This window comes from Nuphar pumila, chromosome 5 (genome assembly GCF_984573655.1).
Source record: "Nuphar pumila chromosome 5, dmNupPumi1.hap1.1, whole genome shotgun sequence".
NCBI lineage: Eukaryota > Viridiplantae > Streptophyta > Magnoliopsida > Nymphaeales > Nymphaeaceae > Nuphar > Nuphar pumila.
This window is the reverse complement of record NC_143253.1, coordinates 25,527,707-25,547,284: the sequence shown is the minus strand read 5'-3', so window position 1 is coordinate 25,547,284 and position 19,578 is coordinate 25,527,707. Positions and strand designations below refer to the sequence as shown.

Below are 19,578 nucleotides of genomic sequence, written 5' to 3'. Positions count from 1 at the left end.
TCTAACCTTTCCAATTTTATGTGCTGATCCACAATTGCTGTTTTGGTGTGGATGAAGGGAATTCAAGAGGCAGATAGTTCAGAAGGATTTTATATTAGATCTGGGATTACAATCATCCTGAAAAATTCATCAAGGACGGCACTGTAATATGATATCTTTTATTTTTTTCACTTTGTTCCACCTGTTACGTCAAATGGTCGTAGAATAAGAATCTAGTCGAACGGAGATTGTAAAGGTTCAGCCAAAGCAAAATTCTTGTACGAACTTATGGAGTTCGTGTAAGAGCCAATTCAAGTTAAAGTGTGAATATCTTGAAGGGTGAATTCAAGTCACCAATACAATTGGTGCATCCCTTGAAGGCCAGTTAAACCATCAGTTTATCCCATAAATGACCTGAGTCCAATATTAACACCATCTGGCGCACTTCCATCTCCAATTTATTCTCAATATTTCATCAGTTGAAAAAAAATTACTGGACTGCAGAAGTGGCAATTCGCAGACTTATGTCGCAATAAAGAATGGAGATTATAGTTGAATTTTGCTGGATGGGACAAGCGTAACGACAGACTTAGATGGTCATACAACGAGTACAATAAAATGGCCCATCGTAGCTATTCAAAAACCAAGTTAAGATTACAACCCAAAATTGCCCTGTGACAGTTCTTTTCTAAGAACTGCAAAATTAAATCAAGAAGGAAACATCATTAGAATACATAAGAACTTTCTCTTTAATTTTGCATTGAGAATCATCTTCCCCCTCATATTTCCCAAGAAAAAGATCCAAAAAAGGTGCCCATCAAATCAAATTGCAATACCAGCTTAAAGCTCTAGTTTTGGAATCTGATGCTGTGACTGATCCTTGTGCTAATTCCAGCTTCTTCCCCTCCATATGGACCACTCGAACGCCTGAGATCACGGACCTGTCCTTTTCGGTGCACAACTGCTTTTTGGTGCTTTAACTGTACCATCATAAATTTATGAGCAAGCAGCCAATTTAACAATTAGGACTGCAAGAGGAAAAAAGAAACCTAACATGGTCATACTCACCTTGTATTTTTTTCTTGGGATCTTGGTAAGTTTCTTTCTTTTACGGGTTAACCCTTTGTTTGTCTCCATCTATTACAAGAACAAGATAGTTCCACTTTCATAAATCCAGAACATAAAGATGCAAGGATCAGATTAACAACCCAAGAGACAATCTTCTCATGACCACTCTGACTTGAGACCAACCCTATCGAGTTGGCTTCAGTGACGCCAGGATATCTTATGAAAATCCCTTCCATGGTATTCTCGGAACTCACATAGGACTCAGCCCAGTTTAGCTCCTAACCAAATCAAACTGGCTTTTGTTTTACTCGTCTAGGGTCTGACCTGAGGCAACTTGGCCAAGTCACGAGTTGATTCGTGAGTTTGCCACCTGATCCCATGATTGTATTTTTATAGAAATCTAAAAGGAAACCTATAAAAATATTATGCAAATAAATGACCTGATACGTAATCTGTCTTTTTCCATTGGCTTCCCTCTCTGGTGAAGACTGGATTGTGGTATTCCTGCACAAAGATGTCCATTTTGAACGTACATGAAAAAAAACAAAAAATCATTCAATACCACGGGATCTTTAATATCATGTCACTAACATGAATAGCACATACCTAGTGTACATCTCTGCTTTGGCAGAAATCTTCGCAGCTCGACTCTGTTTCACCTCTTTATAAAATTCATCCTCAAAGTCTGATGCATTACCACTATCTTGAACATCATCTTCTGATAATTTGGTTTGGGGCTTTCCTAGAGATTGAAGATCATGCTTTCTTCGCCTTTCTCCAATATCTTCCCTCATTGGTAAATCAGCATCACCAGAAATCAACTACAACCAAATCAACAAACCACATAAATTGCACTAGAAGAAAAGTATAAAGGGACCACCTAAGTAGTCAAAAGCGCTAGTCAAAGCCTAGGCAGGACTAGTCGGCCTCGTCGAGACCAAAAAAACAAGAAATTTATAATTAATTTTAAAATTAATAGAAAATACATATTCAACACAATTTATGAAGCTAAATAAACACATAATTCATAAACAAACTAAAGAATTAAAACATAATTGCATTTCTAAAGTTCAAATCCATCTAAACAAATCAGCATCACCTAAAGACACACAAAAGAACATATTATTTAAAATGAAAACAAAAAACCGAAAATTTTAAATATTTCAATAACCAAAGAAACTCCTTTGTGTGTGAGAGAGAGAGAGAGAGTCTCCACATAAAATTGAAGTTTTCCAATGTATCAGATGCCATTGCACAAATGGATGGCATCAGGGAGTTCGTTTGATAGATAGAAAGAAATTCTGAACTTGACACGTAATCTGACTATAAGTTGCATTCAAGCAAGTTTCTGTAATACGGTACCTTGGGTTTCTTAGCTGCCTTCCCTGCCATAGTCACAAGTTGAGATAATTTCATCATTTGTTTGTCATTTGTTTGTTTAGTGGGTACATTCTTTACTCCATCCTCATCAACAAAATTATCCACAATTTCATCTTTCCTGATCAATTTTCACCAGGTGTTATAAAGCTCCTACTTAAAGGAATGGAAATAAAAACTGAAAATATAGATTCAGCAAATGAAAAACAGATCAAAGTTTTACCCCTTTGATGTCTGTGGAACCTTTTTTGGCTTTCTTTCAGGCATCATTGAGTAATGTATGCCCTTCTGCTTCAGTTTTTCTTCGAGGCTTGCTTTTATTTTGAGCATTTCCATGCTTTCTTGGCCCAATGAACCAGTCTGTCAAGTAAGAAAAGACAATTTTCCACAGTATCCTGCATCTGAGTATCGATACAAAAGAGTCTGCCATATTTGTATACTTTAAAGAAATTCAAGAATCTGAACTGACCTTTTCATGTTCATACTTCATGTGCGAGGACTTCGACAAATCCAATACAATATCTTCATTTGATTCATGAATCTATAGTTTTTCAAATGATGTTCAGATTACCTCTTTTGACATTATCAACAAGAAAAATGTGAACAGCAACATAAATACCTGAGCAGTTCCACATGATTTAGGCAGGTTGTCACTGTTCTCATAATTTAATTTTCTGCTTTTAATTTCTGAAGTGGAGCCAACTTTATCTGTTTTATCTTGCTGACCAACTCCACCATCGCTCACTATTTCCACATTATCACAATGAATTGCTGGGCAAATCTCGTTCAGCTGTAAGCAGATATCATATCACATCACCAGGTTTTCATGTCTCCAAATTACTGTGCACATTTTGGAAGTAAATAGACCTAGGATCCTAAATAAAAGCTGATCGAGGGATAGAACAGTCTTTATTGTGGGGAAAATGAAAAAAAGAAGAGATGCATACCTTGTCTAACAAGCTTTTAAGCTCCAAAAGCCGAGCAAGGACTGGATGGTCACTAACAAGATGCCCTTCGGACTTTAGAAGAAGATAAAAGACAATGACTTGGCAATAATTAAGCAGAAGGAGATGCTTCACCTCCAAATAATGCATTCTACCATTATCTGTACTATATTTTCCTTTCGCCTTTATAAATAAAGAGAAGAGGAAAGTGAAATGATCAGGATAGGCCCTTAATTCAGGTATTTGAGGTACAGTTCCATAACATTAATAAACCAATGACAAACTAGTAGTCCGATCCGCTTTCCCTTCAAGTTGCAACAAGTGGCTACCTTTAAATAAGGAGGATTCACGTCCCCATCAAGCTGGTCAAGGGCATCGTTCAATTCTGAAAGCAAACCAACCAGTTCTGGAGCAGCACTGCAAAATTAGCATCATAATCAAAATATTCAGAAGAGGAACCCAATGGTGCTAAAGAACACATGAATATTTCTGGTAGCTGGGCACACGCACATCCACATCTATGTCACATAGGTGTAGGTGCGGCGATGCGGCACTTTAAAAAAACTTGGGTGCAGTTTTTTAAGTTTTTAACAGTTAACAGTAACACCAATGAAATAAAAAACAATTATCATAATATCATCAAATTAATTCATCATCATGCATGCAATAAATCAAATTAACAATCTATAATTCTATTATTTATCATAAAAACTACCACCACAATTAAATCAACCTAAATACATTATAAAAGCAATCAAATAAGTAAAGCAGAAAATAATTAAATTATATAGTATACTAATAAAAGAAGCAAACAATGCATAATTACATACCAAAAGTATATACTACACACAATGTATATGGCGATGAGGTAATGGATCCTAATAATTTTCTGCTTCATCATCAAATGCATCATAAGAATAAACACTAGGCTCATATAAGTCCATGTTTGTAATGTTGAAATCATGATCTATCTATCTAAGTCACACTCTTCTAGGTTTACATCCCAAAATTTGGATGATCCTTGTCTGCATTACAAACCCAATTTGAAAATGTTATATACAAGTATATTTAAATGAAGAAACTAAGAAATAGTCAAATAATTAAGAGAACAATTAATACATGTATTTATCATTGGTTCAGGAAAGTAGTCGAAGATTAAAATAAATATATACTAAATCGCCTGCACGCTTGCTGGTGAGTTTGTTTCTCTTCATGTTGTAGATTTGAGAATATGTGCTCCAATTTCTTTCACAGCAGGATGAACTAGCAGGCTGAAATAGCAATCTCAATGCAAGACGTTGCAGAAGAGGTGTTTCTGATCCAAATGTTGACCACCATGTGATAGGATCCACATTCCCCTCCCCTCTCGCTAGTAATGTTTGTCCATATAATCTCGAAGATGAAAATTTTTCAAACTCTTGTGTGACTTGATTTAGAATATGTGATTATGGATAAAGTTTTGTCATACACATATTTTTATGCCTTAATAGCTCTGGGTCTAAATTTGGAGAGACACAATCAATACCACCTTCCTGCCACTTTTTTGCACAATATTTTGGATTGAGAGAATGTTCCATGCAATGCAAAGAAGTGTTTCTCTTATCCCATATTCTGACTAAAATTAAATGAATATGATTAAAAATTTCTGAAGCATTCAATGCAAAAAAAATTTTCTCATACTTGAAAACTACAACTTGTATTTATTCAATCATATAACCCCACATTTCATAAACTTTGTAAAGCATGGGTTCATTCTCATTAACTTCTCTCAGCATTTCTCAAATAGGTTGCGTAAACCAAAGAATGTATATGACTCTATCCTAAAACTCATCATCAACAATGAATTTCTTAATTTCTTGAACCTTGACAACATCATCAGTATGATAGAATGTCCAATTCTCATCAGTCACCATGTTAACCAAAACATTTTTCACTTTCTTAATCGTTTTCACCATCACAATGATGGACACAAAACATGTTTCAGCAACCTTAAACAATTTCATGTCAAAATGTCTACTAAATATAGCATTAGCATGATGGTAGTTGACAACAAAATTTTTGATGCTTCTGACATTTTTTTCTAATTCTTCAATCCATGAACATGGAGCATATGCTGGTGAATTTTCTTCTTCTTTGGAGTTGCAGATGCTCTTGAGGGCCAAATTCAAGTTGTGTACTACACAAAGAGTCCAAAAAATATAAGGATACTAACTCTCTAAACTTAATGTTGCACTTTTACAAACTGAAGCATTGTCTATGATGATTTGCACTACTTTCTAATCACCCACTTCTTTTATTACTTCTATAAACAACCCCTTCAAATACTCAACATTTTTATATTGCTCAGATGCATCAACTGCTTTCAAGAATATTGGGCAACTAAGCGAAGAAGCAATGAAATTAATTAGTAGACGCCTTTAAATATTTGTTCACCCATCTATTTTGTTTCCATGAATATTTCTTAATCTCTAGCAATCTCTCAACATTTGCCTTCTCTTCTGCAAGAATTGTGATTCGTAGTTTTTCTAAGCTTGAAAGTACATAGTCACTCAAGTTACAATTTGTCAGTGAAGTAACAAAATCCTTCCAATAAGAATTTCTAGCTGCATTAAATGGAAGTAAACTAGAATAAAAATACCTCATTACTTTTCTATTCATCTCCTCCCTTCCATATATATTGAATGATGATTTTATCGTTCATCTTCCTATACCTCCTACATCCACTTTTTTTTTAGCATTTTCTTGGTGGCTTAAAAAGGGTACACTAATTGCACATGAATCACTCATTGTCTTCCTCTTCTCATATTCATCTTGTATTTGTTAAATTATGTAAATTCAACTTGTAATTTAGTATATATATTATATATATAAGGTAATACATATACATATATTATATATATGTATATGTATCTACCTATTATATATATAAAATATATATATTTCTATCTTTAGTCTTAGGGGTAGTTTAGGCATTTTACACATATTCTTTTTCGTGAATATGCTTGTATTTATTTTGTATTTTCCTTTTTCTTTTTTCGTAATTTCTTTTTCTTTTTTAAATCTTGTACTTGCCTTGGGAGGGGCCCAACCGACTAGTCGTTGGACCCCTCCAACGATCACATTCCGTTGGAGGGGCTCCAACGACTATGTAGAGCCCCTTCCAAGGCCTCCCAATGCCCTATATATATGGGCACTATTTCTTGTATTCTTTAAGGGTTTGGGGACTATTGCCCAGCCTTTTGTTGTTTATGAATCTTATGAGTGCATTTGCACATTTGTGAGTTCGTGTTTTGTGCTTTTGTGCACAAGTGTTTCAAGTGTTCTTGTTGTGCGTATGTGCACGTATTTATTTTCAAGAATATTGTTCTATTGGTGGTATCTTCAACAAATGAATCTTTAACTCTTGTGTAAGACTCAACAAAATCTCTTTCACAAAGTTTGCATCGAAATTACTTGTTTCCATCACCTTTTCCAGTATTTTGAGGCTTATCACATGTGCCCATAGTGGTCCTTCATCATCACATGTTGCAGCTAACGAACTTGAATCAACACTCCCGCTACCACTACCAGCAACACTACCTACAAAACTTATATGTGGGCGTGAGGATGACGCAAGTCCTTTCCCTTTATCCGTCATTTTTGTCTTGAAAATAAAAAATATTATATTAAAATCAATTATACACACAATCAAGATTGATAATATTGAGTGCAAGGTAAGTTCTAAAAAATATAGTAGTAGTAGTTAAAATTGTGTTTTAGCAATAATAAAAATATGACAAACCCCTTGCATTAATAAGGGCAAGGGATATAACATCGTAAATTTGGCCACCGCATCCGATCTAATTTGGCACTTAACTATAGAAGAAATCTTTGGTGGATAAAAGCTTCTTATACCTGAACAAAATACAAATAGTTCTCAGAAGAAAGACCAAAAATTAAAAGATCCAGTGAAGCAATTTCTGCTGGCAGCTTAAACCCACCAAAACGACATTCAAGAGAAATTATAAAGCATTGGCTTTGATGAACTGCACAAAAGTTGCAAACCCAGAATATAAAAACTTGCGGAAAAGCGATAAAGGAGCTTTTTAGATAACAAACATGAAATGATTTTCATGTTATTTATAAATTTAAATACATAACATATGTATAAATAAATGCTGATACACTTAAAAGAGATCAAAGTAGAACATTAAACTGAAGCATGCCACGTTCCAGCAACAAAAACCCTTGAAAATTTGCCAACCTTATCAATATTAATCAGAAATCAACAACAGCATCTACTTTTGACTAAAAAATAAGTTGATACAACAAAACTATGAACATCTGAGGAGCAGTTCTAATCATGTTGTTGCAACTTATTTGACAACAATATATGGTGCAAGAAAAAAAAACATACTCCTCAAATTAAACGTATGTAAACATAACATTTCATGCATTTACCAACAGGAAAACACCAAGTTGCTTATGAAAAATGACTAGATGTTCCTAATATAAAATTCACAATGGATAAAGCATAGATATTTTCATCCAAAGAATATCACAAAAGATGCGCTTAAATGTAGATTCAAGCAGTAATATTTACAGGGGCTGTTTTGCAATATTGTCACCTTGTGAATCTAAGTAAGACGACTATCTAAAACATCGGTTAATAATATAAAGAGGGAATTTCTGTGTGTGAGAAAGAGGACCCTAAACCTGACTCGAGGAATCGATGAGGCACGGAAAAATATCGAAAAAAAAAAACTACAAACAAGTGAAAAGGAAAAGAAGAAGCAACTTCTAAAAGTCCATAGGACAAACATGCAAATGACAATGAAGCCCAAATTCTGAGGCCCGAAAAAAATGAGCACCGAAACACAACGAACACCATCCATCCACTAGCCCAACATAAAACCAAATGGCAAAAGAAAGAGAGGTACTACTGAGGGTTTAGCCAAGATTGAGAGAGAGAGAGGTACACAGAGGGAAAAGAGATTGAGAGAAAGAGAGAGGTACACTGAGAGAGACGAGAGGAGAGAGATTGAGAGAGAGAGAGATTGAGAGTGAAAGAATGAAGACATAACCGCCGGAATCGTTGTTGGGTTGGAGACAGAGAAGAGGCGTCGCCGCGTCGGGGATCGGGAGGAGGGGGTAAAATGTTTTTGCCCTAATCCCACTCCGCGATTTTAAGTCCAAAAATTGGACATTTATGACCCTGGGTGCATTGACCGCACCCATGGTCGGTTTGACCGCATTGGGTGCCGCACCCGCATCGCGTCACGTCGATGCGGGTGCGGCACCCAGCTGGCCGAATCCCTGTGACATAGATCCACATGCACACACTCCCATGCACTCACATGCCACACACACACGTGCATACATGCACACAGAGAGAAAGAGAGCCCCGTGAATGAGCACAGAATACTATTCTTTATAGGGTTTTTTTTTTCAGAACACTTTTTCTGTTATCAATTCACATGATAAAATTTTGCCAGCTCATTATCTCATGACATACAAAATCAAGTGAAGGAAGAATTCTTGTGATATAAGAAGCCAGCATAACAAGAAATGATAACGATTGGAGGTTAGCCATGTAATGAAATATGCGGAAAAACAAATACAAAGTGCACAAGCACTATTTCAAGTCCAATAAAGAACAAAATCAAAAGCACTAAGGCACTACACAAGCACAAAGTGTACATACAAGACTTTAAAGAGTCAAAACAATAATATAGAATGCTTAGGAAAAGCATTAGAAACAAATGAAGGTTTTTACCTCAGTTTATACACAAGAGGTAGTCTCAGTCCAACAATTCTATTGACTAGTCAACTCTGTGTTGACTACTCCAAAAAGAACCTAACTAAAAAAGCCCCTCAAAACCAAGGCAATTACAAAACATATAAAAACAAAAAATAAATACAAAACTATTCCTATAAGACAGATCTATATACAAAAAATAAAAAGACTAAAATGTCCCTGATGGGTATTACTTATTGCAACAAAAATTATATATATATATATATATATATATATATATATATATATATATATATATATATATATATATATATATATTAACACCCCCTTCAAACTTATGGGGTAAGTTTGAAAATACAAAAAGAAAACAAAGAGAAAGATCCAAGTTTTCAATGGTAATCTTCTTCAAATGCCTGCATCGACTAGCTCCATCTTCATGATGCATGAAAGATATAATTTTTTTCTCAACCCATCTTTAAAAACATGCAAAAAGAACAAAACAAAGATTTCAACTACACAAAAAGGAAGATATTATTACCAAATAGTTATTAAACGAAAATTGTTTTAACTCAACAATTTAAAAAATATACATAAAATACATCTATTTAGATTCAAAACATATATATATATATATTGAACAAGAATAACTATGATTAATTCATATATACAAAGCCAGGATGGTTAAGTTCCTTGACAAAACATAGAGATACTATTAACTTAAAAAAATTAAAATGAATCAAATATGCACCTTAAGCAACAATTTTAAGATTTTAGAAACATTAGTAACAATTCAAGCAAGGTACAATAGCCATTAAGGATAAATACAAAGAATATACTTCAAAATCAATTTTTAAAAATTCCATAATTAGACAACCATAGTCATAAGAGCAACATTTTTTTCAAGAAAACATAAATTCTGAACATATATTAGATATAAAATATCAATAAGATATAAAAAATTTAGCAATAAAGTCCTAAAGGCTTAAGTATTTCAAATAAGATACAACTCATACAACAAAAAATATATTAAATATAAGAACTCAATGGAGCTCATAAAGAAGAACTAATTAAATTCATCCAAAAAATACAAGATAACCAACATTGAACAAATCTAAATATCTTCAACATATATATCCAGCATGCGATTAAAGCATATTCAATGTACATAATAATGCATGAAAATTTTTCAATGAATAAACATTTTCCATACAATAAAAATGAGCAACAGAAAATATTAGAAAGTTGATGGAGAGATTTTAAAAATCCTATATTCAACAAATTATAATAAAATGAATGATATTTGCAAATCTCAACCCCAATTTGCTCACCACAAGCAACCACCTCTTGGACCTCCAACCCAAAAACCTCAAAATTCAAGTCTTCAGTGCATAAAACAAGAGATCAAACACAGATGTCAGCAATAACCATACCAATGATGGTGCACTAACAATAGTGGTTATCTGACAATACAAAACCAGCTACAACCACAAATATGCACATCCCTCACCTTACAAATTATTGTAAATCTTCAAACAATAACATCAGCTATAACAGGTGCACATAACTCACCACAACCATGGTTGTAAATCTGATAAACAAAAATCTCTTATTCGAAAAAATCACTCAAATAAAAGGAAGTGGAGAAAGTAAGATAGACAAATATACAATAATAAAGATAAACGTATGTCAATAAGCAAGAAGATTTGAAAACAATATTCAAATTAAAGCAATAAATTTTGCAATAATATGAGATTTAATCCACAAGGGCCAAAAAATGGTAAAAAAAATAACAATAGAGCCATCACTAACAAAAATCAATACGAGCATCCAATAAACAATGAAAGCCAAATAAACAACTAAGTGATACAACTCACTCATAGGACCAGAGGCCAATCAATTGTCAGGCAGAGCGAAGACAAGTGTCAATACAACATCCATAAACTTGACAATCTATACTAACAAGAAGATAGATGTGCACACATAACTCACCTCAATAACTAACTCTGGTTCCACAACATTGAACGTCGAGGTGTAAAAAAACAATTGAGTGATACAACACACTCATAGAACCAGAGGTCAATCAATTATCAATTAGAGCAAAAAATATTGGCAATCTATGCTGACAAGAAGAGAAGTACACACATAACTCACCTCAACAACTAACTCTGGTTCCACAATACAGAAGTGCATAACTCACCTCGATAAGGCTAAACAAATAATAATTGATGTATCAAAAGAAGAGTGATGAATTAACAAAGCCATATAAAGAGGCAAATAGGAAATCCTTGAAAGATACATTGGACAAAATTTTCAAATCAAGTGAAATCTTCAAATAAGTTTAGTAAAAGCATGCAACAAATGCAATCATAAGACAAGATAAAATGTCCACCAATGACATTAACAAAAATGTCCATCAATAGATACAAAATGAACAAGAACAAAAGTGAGCCACAAAGGGTCCACTTTCAAAACCCACAAAAGGCAAACACAAGGAAGGTTCTAAAAAAATACAAATTTTATAAATATCAAGTATGCAAAAAGCATAATACTTAAAACTCATGTGAGGTAATACGATGTAAAGAACACGTAAGATAACATTCATTAAGGAGCCATGAGTCTAAGAAATATCACAACCACAAGGCACAAACCATTCAAGTGCAATAAAACTACCTCCCAAATGAGCACAATCACAAGGGCCACTAAAAGGGCCAACAAGAGAACACACAATAGCATAAATATTTTTAATAATTTTAAAAACTTGAGGTTCAAAGCATTCATATCCTTTCCTATCATCTCCATCCAAGTCTTCCTAGGCCTAGCCCGACCTCTTTTAACTAATATATTTTCCCATTTCTCCATCCTTCTAACTGGAGCATCATTAGGCCTTCGCCGAATATGTCCAAACCACCATAAATGATTCTCTCTCATCTTATTTTCAATGGGTGCAACGCCTACCTTCTTACGTATCTCCTCGTTCTGAATCTTATCTTTTATTGTATTTCCACACATCCATCTAAGCATACACATCTCAGCTACACTCATTTTTTTAATATGATGTCTCTTGGCAGCCCAACATTCCGTACCATATAGTAAACCGGGTCTAATAGTCGTCCAATAAAACTTTCCCTTCAACCGCAATGGCATTCTACGATCGCACAACACTCCAGTTGCACTTTTTCATTTCATCCACCCAACCTTTATCCTATGATTTACATCTCCATCAATTTCTCCATACTTTTGAATGATAGATCCCAAATATTTGAAACAATCATCCGCTTCACTACACTCTCATCACTACTTTGTTGTTTACTAAACCAACATTCCATATATTCTGTCTTACTCTTACTCAACTTAAAACCTCTTGCTTCCAATGTCTGTCTTCATAATTCTAACTTAGCATTAACCCCAGCTCTAGACTCATCAATCAAAACAATATCATTAGCAAACAACATACACCACGGCACATTTTCTTGAATTGATCTCGTAAGCTCATCCACCACTATAGCAAATAGGAAAGGGCTTAAAGCAGATCCTTGATGTAACCCAACCGTTATAGTAAAATTGGTTGTCACCCCTCCACAAGTGCGGACATTGGTTACTACTCCTTCATACATATCCTTAATTATACTAATATACTTGAGAGAAACACCTTTCTTCATCATTGTCCACCAGAGAACGTCCCTAGGTACTCTATCGTATGCCTTCTCTAAATCAATAAAAACCATATGCAAATCTTTGTTCCTCTCTCTATTTCTCTCAATAAGTTGTCTAAGAAGATATATAGCTTCCATAGTTGATCTTCCAAGCATAAAACCAAATTGATTCTTTGATATCATGACAACCTTCCTCAACCTAGACTCAATCACCCTCTCCCAAAGTTTCATAGTATGACTCATGAGTTTTATACCACGATAGTTTGTGCAATCTTGCATATCACCCTTATTCTTATATAGAGGCACCAAAGTACTCTTTCTCCACTCATTAGGCATCTTATTTGTCCGCCAAATCTTGTTAAAAAGATTTGTCAACCATTCTAAACCTTTCTCTCACAAGCATTTTCAATCCTCGATAGGTATACCATCTGGGCCAACTGCCCTTCTTGATTTCATTTTCTTCAAAGCCGCCGCAATTTCTTTCTTTTGAATCTTGTGCATGAATTCACGATTCAGCACATGAAAAGGAATGGACAAGTCTCCAAGATCCTGAGCATGACTTCCATTAAATAGCTTATCAAAATAATCTTTTCATCTCTCCTTAATCTCCTCATCTTTGACTAAAACCCTTTGTGTTTTAACACAAATAACAAATAATTTTTCAAAGATATTAAAATTGAGCGTTTCTCATGCATAATGCACGAGATAAACAACTCAAGTAAAAAAAATGATTTAAGACACATACCGAGTCAAGATCTTCCTTGAATCCAAGCTATATATCAATCATGATTCCTTACTCGAACCAAAGAATCCCAAGACCCAAAAAGGCAAAAAATACCAAGAATTTTTTTTTGCTCTGATACCATGTAATGAAATATGTGGAAAAACAAATACAAAGTGCACATGCACATTACAAGTCTAATAAAGAACAAAAACCAAAGCACTAAGGCACTACAAAAGCACAAGGTGCACATATAAGACTTTAAAGAGTCAAAACAATAACAAAAGAACATATCTTTATTAAGTAGAATGCTTAGGAAAAGCATTAGAAACAAATGGGTGGTTTTACCCAAGGTTGCCAAACTAGGAAGCGGAAGCGGGAAACGATACGAGAAGCAAAAGCGAGAAGCAATGCATTTTGAAATGTACAGGAAGTAGGAAGCAAGGAATAAAAAAGATATAAGAATTGAATGAGAATCAAAATAAAACACAAATAAAAACTAAAATAAAAGTGACTAATACTAAATTTCGTGAATTTTTAGTGTAAGAATTAAATTTTTAACAAAATCTAAAAATGATGACTACCAATTTAGAAAAAACACATGGAAGTGAGTGAGAAGAGTGAGAGAAAACACATAAAAAGCATGAAAAGTTGAGTAAGAGAACATATAAGAAGAATAGATGAAGCGTGGGGGAATCGAGGTTCTCATCAAGTTTCGAAAGCAAGGAGTATCACGGTTCGAAAGCGAGTTTCCGAGAAGCGAACTTTCCACCTATATATGAAGCTTCAGGTAACTCTGATTTTACCCTTATTTATACACAAGAGGTAGTCTCAACAGAGCTGTTGAAACAATCCAACAACTACAAATAGAGCTTTTGGACTGTTCCAACAACTCTATTGACTAGTCAACTCTATGTTGACTAGTCCAAAAAGAACCTAACTAAAAGAGTCCCTCAAAACCAAGGTAATTATAAAAAATATAAAAAAACAAAAATAAATACAAATTTGTCCCTATAGGACAAACCTATGCACAAATGGTAAAAAGACTAAAATGCCCCTAATGGGCATTACTTAATACAACAAATATATATATATATATATACATATATATATATATATATATATTATGAATATATAAATACATATTTTAACAAGCCATTTGACTAAGTTAATCAAAAAGCTCCCTCGAATTTAACCACAATATTATATATATTCAAACTTTTAAATCTAATAGCATAGTTTTTCAATCATTTACAAAAATACCCCTAATGAGCATGACCTTTTACAAATACAAAACATAAAAAATCATAGAAATCTTAAGAATATATACATACATATAGATAAACCTACATATATAAAATAACTATACAATTTAACAAGGAAATTTTGGGATGCATAGGCAATTTAGCAGGAAAAAGACAAAAAAAAGGCATATTATAGACAATTGAAAATTTACAATATAAATCATCAGCCTTAGTTCTGAAGCAGCACGAAACAGTAAGAAATAAGAGTCATCATTGGCTACAGGATAAGCATAAATACCAGCAAGATGGTATCCGTGGGAATTATCTTGGTGGAGTGCTCATTTATTATACCAGTAATCTTCTTTTCATATGTTTAGATTATTTGTGTTCACTTAAACAAGATGTATAGCAAAAATGAAAAGTATTCTACGATGGAAGAAATGTTAATAGTCCACCTATATATATATATATATATATATATATATATATATATATATTCTGGACTTTCCTTAACTCTCAGTGACAGACTACTTCCTTGTTTGATCCCTCGAAAGATGAATGCATGCCTGACTTGTTGTGATGGTAATCCCTATTGCAAATTCGCATGGGAACAGACCAAAGACAGAACACCAATTCAAGCTTACTGGAAGTGAAAAAAGAGAATTTAGAATTTAACAACAAAGAGAAGACAACTCAATAAGGTAGGAGAATTAATATGACAAAAAAGGAAAATAAGTGTTAACTGTGGGTGCGGGATCTAAACTGATCATAAGAAAATCTCTCACCTATATACGACTTCCATCTGCTCCTCTTTTGATAACGAATTAATATCTTTCTTCACCTTGTAAATCTCAGTGCCATCTTCAGTAGCTTCAACCACACCAACCAGTTCCTTTGACATTTTTCCTTGACCCAATGCTGCCTTTGGTTCACCAGCAGAAAAGCTCACATGCATCTCTTGCTCATCGTCATCAAGGCCAAAGTCTTCCATCTGAAGTGATTTTGCTCTTTCTTTCTGCAATTTTATCACCTCTGCTTCTTCTTCCATGGCTGACTCATCATCGCTTGATTGATTCTTTTAGATATTTAAAAAAACAGAAACATGATTCATAAGTTTGATGCATAATCAAAATTCAAATCTAATATAGCACCAATTTAGAGATAAGGACCAAGTATCATCACAAAATTACCAAAGAAATGCACTACCTCATGAATATTGTCAGCACTATAGTACAAGTGCTTACTTTGACCCCACCCAGCATCCTTTTCTTCCTCCATTTCATCTTCTTCATCGTCCATCTCATCCTCAACTCCACCCATCTTTTCACGTAAATATTTTTTCTGCCTTACAACTATAGGAAAATGCAATTGATATAAGCATAATATAGATTTCCCTGGCATTAAAATACATGAAAAGAATCTAACAAATAACTGCAAAGGAATAGGCAAAGAAAAAGGTAGTGAGTCCTTGTTCATAAAACATTTGTAGAGAATTTTCACCAAAACCATAGGATAAAGCAGAGTATGTGTTCCCATACTTTTGGCTGCAAGGCCAGAGAGTTCAGAATCGTCATCCTCCTCTTCATCATCTTCATCAACCTGCACAAAGGAAAAAAAAATAGCTCCCAAATTGAATGTATTTGACAGAAACTGATGCATTCTGACGCTGGTTCTTCATGTGAATGGAGTTGAGTGAGATAAATGAAGAACTGTCAGAAAAAATACTTAAGAAAAGATTGTGCTAAGAGAATAAGCAATTACTGCTGACCTCCACATCAAAGACTGGCTGCTCAAGATCTTCATCCGAAGCACCTGTCACCAAAAGGAGATTCACAGAAAAAACTCAATTTACAAAATTCATCGGTTTCTCATAAGTCCTCATTCTAAAAAGATAAAGAATAGGTTGGAGGCTGATCCAATTTGGTGGTAAGTATTGAAGGAACAACAAATGAGCCCACGGAATAACAAAGAGAAATTTGAATTTGTGGGCGTACCAGCATCACCATCAACATCGAGAGGAATCATGTCGCGCTGCTTATGAACTGAAAATTCACAGACAATAAGCTTTCTATTAGCGTAACCACATCACAGAGCATGTGCACACAAACACGCATCAAGTTTTTGTGTAACTTTGCTTAGACACCCAATCCCTACTTCTGCCTTTCAAAGAACTCAAAAAAAAATGCACTAATCGCCACCACGAAGGAGGATATGATTTATTGACACTATTTTCCAAATGAAGCAAACAAGCTAAGGAACAATAATTGCTTGTTTTGGCTAAACCCCACATCATAAAAATCGAGCACATGCATTTGCATATCGAATTATTTAGCGTCAGCAGAAAAGAATAGTTGTACACTTTGGCTCTCCCACAACATGGCAAATTCACATTGTGGAGAGGTGAAATTAACAACTACATATATGAAAAAGCAAGCTAGTCGTTCGCAATATAGAACTCAGCTAACGTGTCAGTACGGGAAAAAACATCTATACTCTGACATGCTAGCAACTTAAAAAAAAACTCCAATCTGAAAATTTTAGATGGGGTGTCATCCATAGGAATAACGATAGAGGTAAAGACGGGTAAGCAAGCAAAAGGCCTTCACCCAACATTCAATATGAAAAGAAAAGATAACCTACAGGCATCGATTTCATCATCCATATCATCCTCTCCAAAACTTTCAACTCTCTTGAGATCGGTGTCTTCCTTCTTTCCCATGCTCTTCTTCAGCTTCTTCCCTCTCTTACCCATCCTTGCCTCTCTGATAATTACCTACAAAAAAAAGATGTAACAACAGCAATCACTCTGATTTTCAGAAACCGAAATCAGGATGGGTGAAAGCAAGGGATGCCAATACACGGAACCGGTAAATCACTCTAGAAGAGGCACGAACAATGGAGAGCTTCGGGTGAGGCTATCATGCAGCCAAGAGTAGAGAGACTATATTACGATACGAAGAAGAAGAGGAAAGGAAGAAGAAAAGGGGAGACGTGAGGACAAGAGGTGAGACAGGAAGAAAAAAAAGAAGATATGGGAGGAAAAGAAGAAGAAGAGGGAGACGAGAGGAAGAGAGAAGAAAGAGAGGCGTACCTTGGAGGCTTGGGTTCTGAGTCGTCGGCAAGGGCATCGAGAGCGAGAGGGTTTATAAACCCTCGCCCCGTTGAAAAAAAGTACCCATTAGTTACCGATTTTCCCGCCTGGGCGAGGAAAGTAAGCGCCGACGAAGGGCAGGTTTGGGGCTAGGTGGTTAGGCCGCTGGTCTCAGTTCAAATCCCATAGGTGTCACCCTGCACATGCTAAAGCATGGTGACTCTATGAGGGCTAAAGGTAAACCCTCAAAGTTTTACGGTACCAAGTTAGGGGTGGCAATCGGGTCGGGTTGGCGGATTGGCGGGTCGGGTTGGCGGGTTGGCGTGTCAGCATACCTCAACCCGAATCCGACCCGTTTAATAAACGGGTAACCCGACACGACCCGCCAACCCATTTAATAAATGGGTTGGGTCGGGTAAACGGGTTTTCAGGTTCGCGGGTCGGGTTGACGGATCGGGTTGGCAGGTTGGCGGGTCGGGTTGACGGGTCGGGTTGGCAGACGGGTTGGCGGGTCGGGTTGGCGGGTTGGCAGGTCGGGTTGGCGGGTTGACCCACCCACCTAACCCGTTTATTAAACGGGTCAGCCGGGTTGGCGGGTTGGCATACCCCCAACCCAAACCCGACCTGTTTAATAAACGGGTTACGCGGGTCGACCCGTTTATTAAACGGGTTGGCTTAAGCCCAACCCGAACCCGCCTAAGAGGCGGGTTGGCGGGTCGTGTCAGAAATTGCCACGTACAAGAGGCTGGCGTGGTTTCTTCAAGTAAAAGAAATTACATTTAATTAAAATTTGAAACTTTATAAATGAGTGCCCAGTTTAAGAAAATAAGTTTCAAACACCCAGCTCACACAACCAAATAGATTTACCAAACCCAGGTTAGTCTTAACAAACTTACTTTTTTTTATCAAATGTATTTTCAATGGGGGCAGGATTCAGTCAGGAGACACCTACTAAAAGACTGGTAGAGGGCCTAAACGCTATGATAGACCCTTTTTCTTCTTAAACATACTTGATTACCCCCTATTTTCTATCAAGTGCTATTAGAGGCATTAAAAGGCATATGCCTTGATGCCCCCCTTCAATTCATGTTTTAGAGGCTTACACCTCTCCCATTAAGAGGTTTTGAAGTCAAAAGGGCATAATTATAACTACTTATCCACATAGTATTTATAATATTTTATTAGTTTTTTCATAAAAGACCGAGAAACTACCTTCGAGATGAGAGACATAGCATAAAGTTGTTGAAAAAAGTTTCAAAATATAACATATTTGTAAAGTTTGGTGATTTATTATATCCTATCAAAAGTGCTTTAAAAATATTTAGTCATATATCTATGAGGGAGAAATTTTTCTGGTAATTTAAATAAAAGGTTTGTTCTCTATTTTTTATTTTGGTAAAACGTGTGCTAAGGTGACTTGTGGATGTTGTTGCGTTTTGCATAGGAACAGACATGTCATTCGTGCATATGCACACGAGTATACGCAAAGGTGCTTGAGACACAATATGGCATTTTGATGGCGCACTTTCCACTTGGCAACGTCGCGAGGCACTTTGACCAAGCCATCTTTTGACTTTCTGTTTTTTAAATGATTTGGGTGTTTAAAAAACTTTAAAAATGAATTTATATAACATTTATAGGGCATTGTGACTATTAAACATTTTTTGAGGTCCTTGATCGTTAGTTAAAGGCGAGTTACCGTTCATGATCATTTTCGTTCAAAATTCAAACAATTAGATTTATAGCCTTTAATTTCATTTATCA

The 19,578-nt window shown here is 35.3% G+C and overlaps 1 protein-coding gene across 1 annotated transcript; it reads right to left on the bottom strand.

Annotated features, from left to right (window-relative positions):
- Positions 1-566: 566 nt before the first annotated feature.
- LOC149837171 (protein THALLO-like) lies at positions 567-17,831 on the bottom strand. Its single transcript, XM_090005864.1, has 17 exons — positions 17,815-17,831; positions 17,364-17,496; positions 16,718-16,765; positions 16,492-16,535; positions 16,262-16,322; positions 15,930-16,075; positions 15,509-15,798; positions 3,698-3,785; positions 3,372-3,551; positions 3,044-3,214; positions 2,894-2,965; positions 2,648-2,784; positions 2,410-2,545; positions 1,654-1,868; positions 1,488-1,551; positions 1,048-1,116; positions 567-959 (listed from the first exon to the last, which is right to left on the bottom strand). Exons 2-17 carry the CDS (start codon positions 17,473-17,475, stop codon positions 828-830), a joined length of 1,965 nt encoding a protein of 654 aa, XP_089861990.1. The 5' UTR covers positions 17,476-17,496; positions 17,815-17,831; the 3' UTR covers positions 567-827.
- Positions 17,832-19,578: the final 1,747 nt, after the last annotated feature.